General features: G+C 39.8%; 1 protein-coding gene across 1 annotated transcript; it reads right to left on the bottom strand.

Annotated features, from left to right (window-relative positions):
* Window positions 1–3,486: 3,486 nt before the first annotated feature.
* On the bottom strand, window positions 3,487–8,624 carry LOC149243097 (uncharacterized). The gene is made up of 4 exons (XM_089371118.1): window positions 7,629–8,624; window positions 6,313–7,515; window positions 6,007–6,186; window positions 3,487–5,910 (listed from the first exon to the last, which is right to left on the bottom strand). Exons 1-4 carry the CDS (start codon window positions 8,622–8,624, stop codon window positions 3,487–3,489), a joined length of 4,803 nt encoding a protein of 1,600 aa, XP_089227244.1.
* Between the last annotated feature and the right edge of the window lie 1,670 nt (window positions 8,625–10,294).

Genomic DNA, 10,294 nt, shown 5'->3' with positions numbered 1-10,294 from the left:
CAGTGACACCTTAGGCAAAAGGATGGGGCGACGTCCCATGGATGAGACCGTGAAGGAAGCAGCCAGACATGGATGTTGGCATCAGAAAAATTATTGATGAGATGGAAGACAGGGTTAAGGAAGAGGACTCGGAGGAAGAGATGGAAGAATGGAGAGACCTCATTCCTGATCCTGGCAATACGAGAGGCAGGATGTCTCAATATAAACAGACTCTTCATTTGTACTGGCTCATGAAGAGGTTGGTGGGTAAGGCAGTGGAGCAAGTTTCCATGGGGATGGCATTGATAACCAGGGATATGCCTGATTACAAACGGGACCTGCAGACCATACAATTCCAACTCTGTAAACAAGATATGTGCCTGGATCGTATACAGAGACACATACCCTGTATCGTGGAGATGACACCAGCAAACAAAGTCTCAGCAGAAGATCCAGTAGTCGTTGAGCCAAACCAGGACAAGCCCACGGAGCATATGATCTCAGGCCACTGTTTTTTTTAGCGGCTAGTTTTTTTTTCTATATGCATATTTATGGGAACTGTGGATAAAAATTGGTTTTTAAATAATTCGGTACACATAACCTGGGTAGAAAGACTTTTAACTTACCAATTTTGGATGGCGTATAATATGTGCATAGGTGGCCAACAGACTTGGTTTTCCACTGAGCAAGTTGAGGCCACCAGCTTGTTTTCATATAAATAGAAAAGAAAAACCTACCTAAAATTACAATGAAAACTAAAATAAATTATTATTTTTATTTATTTTATTTATTTTATAAATTTAAATTTAATAAATTAATTTTCAATACTTTAAAATATTGATTTTATCTTCAGATTAGAAATTGTATAGAAAAAATATTCTGACAATATCGTAATAGGGTTGATTTCTAAAATGACAAACTATATATATTGATGATAAAATATTAATTATCCCAAAACCAATGATCTAAATTCAAACTCTTTGCAGGGAATACTATCACAAAAATAAACGAATAATCTGTTCACGGTTGGTTGAGATGGTTCAAAAATGATATATACTATAAATTTAAATTTTAATATTAATTTTCAATACTTTAAAATATTTAAAATTTATTATGATAATATCATAAAATCAAGGATTACACGTTCATTGTTAAAATGAGACCCGGATTATATATATAGATATATATATAATGAAAATAAAAATATAAAACTATAATAATATATTATATTAAAAATTATATATATAAAAATTATAATAATATATTTTATTGTAATAATATTTCAGGAAAACAGAATTTAATACTATAATGATATATTAAATTTAAAAATTTATATAAAGATGAGAACATATTAATTATCACAGAAAGCAATGATCTAAATTCAAACCCATTGCTTATATCACAGAAATACTCATAAAAAAAATAAACGATCTAAATTCAAATTCACTACTCATATTACAGGGAGTAATCTATCCACGGTTGGTTGCGGTCTTTCAAAAATGATGAAAATAATAAGAAACATGGGTATATAAATGGCAAAACCATAAACTTTTCCAACAATTTAACAATTTAAAGAAAGGAACTTTTAACCATTAAAACTAAGAGCCATACTACTTGTAAAATCATTTGTATGCAGCATTGTAACATCAAAATTTGAAGATTATTACGTGGATAGGTGTAAAAAGGAACTTTTAACCATTAAAACTACCATCCCACTTGTAAAAATCATTTATATGCAGCATTGTAACATCAAAATTTGAATATTATTATGTGGATAGGTCTAAAAAGGAACTTTTAACAATTAAGACTAAGAGCCATCCCACTTATAAATCATTTGTATGCAACATTGTAACATTAAAATTTGAAGATTATTATGTGGATAGGTGTAAATATATAATTAGAATTTATTTTTAATGAGGAGATTGGAATGCAGATTTTCAAGTGGTGAATAACCAAAAAAAAATTATCATTGTTGGTCACCAAAAAACTTTGCTTGGTTTTATAAAGTAAATGGTTAGTAAATTTTTATAACTATCTATGTATAATAAGCATCAAAACATTTATTTCTTGATATATGTTATTAAAATTTGAAAAAATAAATAATAAAAGTTAAATAAATTATAATTTTTTTTTGGAACGAAATTCTTAACCATGGAGATTTACCATGGGTCAATAACATTGTTTCTCAATACCAGATGCCCAAAAAAACTATTACTCACTTCATATGACATTTGTTCATTTGACATTTTTTTAATTAACAAATTTTATTAAAATGTAAAAAAAGTATAACTACTTTGAAGTTAAATTTTAACATTCCATTTGTGTATACTTGTAAGAATATTCTAGAATATTCCATGGAGCGTGAATCACTCTATAATAAACATCAAAGAACTTACTTCGTGATAGACATCTCTTGTTGCTAGAATTAAAAAAATCATATATACACTTAAACATATATACATTTAGAAAAACATGAAACAAATATTTACCCCAATTTTACTATGGATACTTTTAACTTATAAATAGGTTTTTTTACAATAACATGGATCAATGCCATGACTTATCAATACCACATGCCCAAAAAACCATAACTCACTTCATATGGCACATGTTCATATACATTTGAAAAAACATGAAACATGATTCTTAACCATAGAGATTTACCCCAACTTTACTATGGAGATTTTTAACTTGCAAATAGGCTTTGTTACAATAACATGGGCCAACACCCTGAATTATCAATACCACATGCCCAAAAAACCATAACTCACTTCATATGGAACTTGTTCATAGTACTATGAATATTCTAGAATATTTCATGAAAGATAAATCCCTAGCATCCACCTAATAATTATTGATAACTTGTTCATAATACTATGAATATTCTAGAATATTTCATGAAAGTTAAATCCCTACCATCCACCTAATAATTATTGACAATTACATTAAAAATCTAGAAGCTCTATTCCAAAATAGACACATAATAAAAATGTGAAAGCTCTATTCCAAAATACACCATAATACTATGAATATTCTAGAATATTTCATGAAAGATAAATCCATACCATCCACCTAATAATTATTGATAACTTTTTTTTCCAAGGAAAAAAGCCGAGCTTTTCTATTATAGAAATAAAAGAGCTACAAATAGATGAGTTAACATCCAGCAGTTAGAAAACTGCCTGAAACTGTGAGGTAGTAAACCGTCCATCCCCATGCTGTCATCTAAAATGACTGAGATACAAAACAAAAAAACAACAAGTTCAAAACGAACTCGGCCTGAACACAGCCGCATCAAAAAAAATTTACAGAGGCTGTCAAGAACCACTGGGCCTCCATTAAGGAAAACGACCCACGACATAAACAAGAAAACCATAGTGTTATCCGGAGCTTCTCCAATACAGGAGCTGAAATGTAAGAGTTTGAATGATCATATAACAAAACCGCCAAAAACAATATAAAGACACAATTGTTTCTGACGCCTTCCCAGCTTGATGCACAAAAACATTAAGTATAAGGGGCCAAATCCGTCTCACGAATCTGGTCCTGAAACTGTTCCTTTATCCTCCACGAACCCACAGCCTGTTGTAAACCTGTCTTAGAATATTCGTCTGCTTCAACATTCCTGTCCCTGTATATGTGATCAAGAGAGAAAACAGTGAAAGATGATTTTAGATTTTGAATTTCTTCTAGCAGAGGCATCAATAAATAATTCCTGCATCTAAATTTCCCATTGACCCAATTTACAACATTTGATGAATCTCCAAAAATCTGAACTGTGAGGACTTGTCTATGAATGAGCCAGCAGAGGAGCAGTTTTAAAGCTGATAATTCGGCAAAGTTGTTAGTGCCCGTCCCGAGCCCCACTGAGGCTTTTAGAGAGTGAGTAGAGCTAAGGTGAATAATAATTCCTGCCCCAGTAATATTGTTTTGAGCTGCCCCGTCGAAAAAGGCCCAGGGGATGCCATCTTTGATCTGAATTTCTGCCCTCTGGTGTGAGGCTGAAGGGGTCTCTGGTTCGGGGATGCTGGATAAGATAGCTGTGCTCTGGATTGCTATTGCTTCCGCTGGGGTTGTTTTTTCTTTGAATATGCTGCGGTTTCGGGCTATCCAAATGCCCCAACAGAGGATAGGTGGAAGATTCCTCAGGTTCTTCTCTGGGTGATTGGACCACCAACCTTCCCATGCTGCATTGAGATCAGCCCCTTCCCATCTGGCATTGATATGCAGTAGCCTTTTCGTTTCGTCCCATACTTGATTTGTGAAGGAACATTCCACGAATAAATGATTAATGGATTCTGAAGCTACCTTACATAAAGCACATCGGCTCGGTCCCTCCTTATAACGAGCTAACAGGACATCCCAAGTAGGTATCTTCCTTTTAAGCGCACACCATAGGAAAATTCTGGCTTTTTTGGGGCATTTCAGCTTGAAAAGGGGTTTGGCCCACCAAATGGGGGGATCCCAGCCCTTTCTGTTCATCAGGAAGTTATAGCCAGCCTTTGGGGAGTATAAACCTGTCTCCGCATGTGCCCACACAAGAGAATCAGGGCGGTCCTTTATTCTGACACTTGTTCGCTTAAGCTCATGGATGAAACTCTGCCACTCATTTCTCCATAAGTTGTCAATACCGAGATCCTCTACAGATTTCCATTCCTGACCCCAAATGGACTGTAGCTCCATGTTTGCTATCTGGCTTAAACTGAGGATCCCCCTTGAATCTAGATGTGCAAGGAGACCCGGGGAAAGAGCAAAAAGGTCACTGCATCCTACCCACGGATCCCTGCCTATCCGAATGCTTTCTCCATTCCCCACTTGCCAAGCAAGACCTTGTTCTATAATGAAGAAGGCCTCTGAGGTAGCCTTCCAGACTACCGAGCAGTTTCTTCCTTTTTTGTTTGGGCTCCGAATCCAATCTTCAAGAGGAACTGGGTCAATATACTTCCTTTTTACCACTCTGGTCCACAGGTTTTCTGCTTCTATAATTCTCCATCCTGATTTTGCTGCCAGGGACTGACTAAATTCGACAAGTTGTTTAATGCCCCATCCCCCCCAGTCCTTTGGTCTAGCTATCTTGTCCCAAGCTACCCATGGAAGGACTGTGTCTTCTTTTGCACCCGACCACAGGAATCTGCTACATATTTGCTTAATTTTATGAAGAACACCTTTTGGGATCCAGGTCAGAGCAGCCCAAAAGACCGGGATGGCTTGAAGGACAGAGTTAATCAGTGTTAATCTACCAGCCCTTGATAACCATTTGAAGCTCCAATGGGATATCCTTTGCTCAATTTTTGCCACCAGCCAATTCCAATCCTGCTTTCTGTATGAAGAAGGTTTTAGCCAGAACCCCAGGTACTTGAATGGCTGATCCATACTGCATGTTTCAAAGGGCAAATATGAAGTGATCAGGATCTCCTCCTGCCTGGAAAAAGCTTCCATTATAAGATGAGACTTCCTGGGATTTATTTGCAGCCCTGTAGCTTTCAGAAATATGTCAAGAATGTCTTTGAGCTCTTTTAGTTCATTAATATTTCCATTTGTAAATAATAGAATATCATCAACAAATAGGAGATGTGTAATGAAAAGATTTACAGCTACTTCCAAACCTGTTATCAAACCTGCTCTCTTTGCTTTTGATATCAGCCTGCTGAGGCCTTCAGCAGCCAGAAGAAATAAAAGGGGAGAGAGAGGGCATCCTTGTCTCAGGCCTCGCTGACTTTTGAAAAATTGAGAGGCAGCCCCATTTATCAATACAACAAAACATACATTTGAAATACACCCCATTATCCAATTTATGAATTCCACCTTGAAGCCGAGGTGTGTCAATAGAAGCCTGAGATATGACCAGCTAATTCTGTCGTATGCTTTGGACAGATCTATTTTCAGCACTGCCCCTTTCTTCTTTGCTTGTCTAATACTGTGTATGGTTTCCTGGGCCACCCCAATGGCCTCATGAATTTGGCGGCCATCCAGAAACCCAAATTGCTCATTTGAAATACAAACAGAAAGTATGGGCTTCAAGCGTACCGCTATGACTTTTGCTATGATCTTGTAAATAGTATTGCATAGAGATATAGGTCTGAAGTCTTCAAAGGATTCCGGGTCCTCCTTTTTCGGGATGAGTGCTATAAAGGTTGCATTGAAGGGCCCATAGATTTCTCCTTTCTTCCTTGACTCCTCCACCACATCTGTCAACTCATCGCCAATCTGCTCAAAGAAATGGATAAACAGTTCTATGGTCCAGCCGTCCGGGCCTGGGCTTTTATCTTTTGGCATTGATTTTATGACATTTTCTACCTCCTCTTTAGTCACTTCTCTGAATAGATTTTCTGCCTCCTCCTCCTCCACAAAACGTGGGAAAGCTTGAGCAGTGCGAATGATTTCAGCTATTGAGATCCCCCCTGGATCGGCAAAGAGAGATTGAAAATGACTCTTCCCCAGGTTAGAGACTGCCTCAAAAGTGGAGTGCTCCCTGCCTTCTGCATCCTTTAGTTTCCAAATTGTATTAGCATTTTTCCTCCCCTTTGCATAATTATGAAAGAATTTTGTGTTCTCATCCCCGGCTTTCAACCAAATTGCCCTACTTTTTAACCTCCATTCCTCTTCTCTGTCAAGAAGGATCTTTGCTCTTCTTTTTTCTAACTCCAAAATTCTTTCCTTCGACTCCTGAGTTATATATGCATCAGCTTCAGGATCTTCTAAAGCGCTTAGGGCTTCATCGATACTGGCCATTTCCTCATATGACTTCCTCCTTCTCTCCGCTGCCCATTCAATGGTTTCCTTCTTTAACCTTTTTAAATTCTCCATGAAATGGGCTCCTTTGTTTTCTGGGGTGGAAATGCCCGGGTGCCTCCAAGTATTTCTGAACATCTGAATATAAGACTCCTCCTGAAGCCAGGAAGAGTTGAACTTAAAGGGAGAAGCCGGTTTGGGAGGGGTCTTAGAGAATTCTAGGAAAATGGGAAAGTGATCCGAGTTTCCTCCTTCCCCCACCCACTGCCTGAAGAGGGGAATGTGGGAAGCCAGCGAATCGTTTATGAGGAAACGATCCAGTCTTTTTGCAATTCTCTCCTCCCCTGTTCTTCTATTTCTCCAGGTCGGTTTTGCCTTAATTATATTGACATCAAGCAGATTGTGGTTCTGAAGAGTTGATAAGAAGAAATCGGCCAGAGGGTCTTCCCTTGCATTTGGTCCCCATGCTTCAGCAATCCCCAGGGAAAAATTTAAGTCCCCTCCAATTAAAAGCTTTTTGTTTTGGAGCAGTTCTTTCGAGAGGAGATCATTCCAATAGGAGACACGACCCTGACAGGGGCCATACACATTGATGGCCAGAAAAGGCTGTTCAAAATCCGGGGACTGAATCTCCAATCCAAGGGCGTGGGATAAACCCCAAGAATTTAGCACTCTTAACCTTCCCTTTTTGAATCCGATAGCAAGACCACCTGAATGTCCGGAAGCATCCAGAGCAGTGAAAACCCAGCCCGGAAACAGTGAGCAAAGGGAGGATTCAACATCAGTGCTGTTACCCAAAGTTTCCTGGAGAAAAACCAAATCTGGGTTGTGGCATGTAATTAGATCTTTCAGCGCTAGTTTTTTGGGTTTACTAGCCAACCCCCTACAATTCCAAGAAAGGCAGATCATTTGATAACCATCTCAGGGGGTTTTGCTGCTCTAAGCGCCCCAGGGATCGACATTTGTTTACCATCCTCTACATCAAATTTTGCCTTAACTTGTGCTTTGGAAAAAAGAGATTTTCTTCCTCTATTTTTTTTTTTGAGGCTTTTCGACGACTCAGGACAGAGGCCTCCTACTGATTCTAAAACAGACTGATGATTTGCCGGTCTTTTGCCGTGAGATCTGAGATTGTAATGACGGACGGGGGATGAAATAATTGGGATCTGACTCGGATTGGAAGGGTCCTCACAGTTCAAATTTAGGGAAGGTAGAGCTTCCGAGAGAGATTCAATATTTTGTATGGGATCTTCAAGATTTTTAATCATATTACAATCTGGAGACAATACACCCTTTACAGATTCAGAAATTGAAGAGAGATTTAGAGGAGAAGTCTGCATACCAGATGGATCATCCGCAGAGGGGTTGACTGGACCATCCGAGGGTATTTCTTTTGGAGGCTGGTCTTCATTGTTGCGCAGAGGGATCGCTTCCTCCCGTTGCACGTCCGCTTCTGCCTGAGCCTCCTGATTTGCTCTTTGATGTTCTGCTTCCAGGTTAATATCCTCCATCGGCTCCTCATTTCTCCTCCGCAGGCCCTCCTTGTCCTCTTCTCTGCTTTTCAGCTTTCTTCTCCTTTTCCCCGTAGGGCAGTCCCTTGCCAGGTGACCATATTCATGGCATCGAAAGCACCTGAAGGGAAAGAGTTCGTAATCCAACTTCTGTTCATACACATAATCCTTGTAGTGCAATGAAACTGTTTTTGCAAGTCCTTCCAATGGGTTTAGCCTTACAAGAATCCTCGCCACCGCTCTTTCATATGTTTGCAAGAAGGATCTATCTGCGTCCAGAAAAGTTCCCAAGTGGTTTCCAATGGACTTAAAGACTGAGTCGACCCAGAGATAAGGAGATAAATTTGGAGCTCTGACCCAGACGGGTTGTTCTGTTACCTTCTCCTTTGATGCGTCGAACATGGGCGACCATCGTTTGAAGAAGACAGGTCAGTCCCCGAAAGCCCATAGACGATCCTCGACCCATTCCATAGCCTTTTTGAAGTCGAATTTCACCATGAACCAGCCGTTCACCAGCGTAGCAGTCGAGAAATTGTTCGCCGGAGTATGTGACCACTGGCTCTCGACCCACTGCTTTAGGAAATTACCAGAAATATATCTACCTCTCACTCTGCCCACGAGGGTGCTCTCCGCCACATCCAGTGCCTCCTCGGCCTGTACGTCCATGCCTAGGACCAAATTTGTGACCTTTTTTGATTTCCACGATTTTGTCTTCTTCCTTTTTTCCCCTACCTTCGTTGCCTCTCTAGATGATACTCGTTCCTCTGAGGTAGGGTTTGGAATTCTTGTATCCCCGGGTTTGCCGTTTCCATCTTCCTCAGCTCTCTGATCCTGATGCTCGATTAGGGTTTCGACCAAACCTTCCACCGGACTCCCTGCTTCTCTCGTACCCGGATGAAAACCTTCGGTTACCTTCCCTATATCGGAAGGGTTGACAGAGGCCCTCGGAGGGTTAAAATTCCCGGTACCAGCTAAACCCTCTACCTCCTTTGAAAATCTCTGCGAGGGTTCGTTTGGGAACAGGGTTTTGTGAAACGCCGGCTGATTGCTTCCTTCCCCCAAGTCTTTCCCTGCACTCTGAACTCCTCCAACAGTCCTCCATACCCCTTTTAAATTTGGAAAGTTTATAATGTCCTCCAAGCCTCCCGACGAAGTGAAAATTTTTGACGGGGAGATAGGCTTATAACTTTGCACTCCGTCATTCTTGATTTTGGATAGACCTGGCCATGCATGTAGGTTTGTCGCTTCCAAGCCCCTTCCTCCGGCATTGTTTACTTCCAACGTGCCTCTGCCTCAGACTCCAGCCCCGCCTAGGAACTCCAGGCTTTCATCCAACAACCCTTTTGCCACGTTTGTATGCCAAATGCCTCCTCCCGTGAGCAGAGCGTTCGCCTGACTGACCGAGTGGCCAAAATATTGCTCAATGTTTTCCGATGAAGCCTCCTTTCCCTAGATGGAAAGGATATCTTCCGGGGAAGGGTCCAAATCAACCGACTCTCTAGGGTTTACCATAGTAAAAAACGGCGCCGTTTACCTTAAGACTCCCCTCAACCATCACCGGATGTGCACAGCGTAACGAGCCTGGTCTTTGAAACCTCCGGATGCACAGGTAATGGTAACAATGCCGAAAGGGTTTCACCATATCGTAAACGCCTTTTACGGAAAGGCTCCAAATCCCGTTCCGCAAAGACCCCAACGCCGTTGCAGGTTCCAGCTGGTGGTTTACACGTCTGTCCTCCTCCCGCTACTTTGTTGACCCTGCCAGCTGCAGCCCGAAACCTGTACTGCTTTTGCCATGACTGCGACACCTCATTATTGATAACTTGCTCATAATAGCATGAATATTCTAGAATATTTCATGAAAGTTAAATCCCTACTATCCACCTAATAATTATTGATAATAAAATTAAAATTCTAGAAACTCTATTCTAAAATAAACACATAATAAAAATTGTGAAAGCTCTATTCCAAAATAGACCACCATATCTGCTTAATTACACATAATATGTAGTTATTTAATATCGACCTACACATAATATGTAGTTATTTAATATCAACTTATTGCCCAGAAA

Source organism: Pinus tabuliformis, chromosome 8 (assembly GCF_031772625.1).
Source record: "Pinus tabuliformis cultivar Carrire ecotype Pingquan chromosome 8, CPIR1, whole genome shotgun sequence".
Classification (NCBI taxonomy): Eukaryota; Viridiplantae; Streptophyta; class Pinopsida; order Pinales; family Pinaceae; genus Pinus; species Pinus tabuliformis.
Note: the sequence above shows the minus strand (reverse complement) of the source record. Positions and strands in the feature narration are given on the sequence as shown.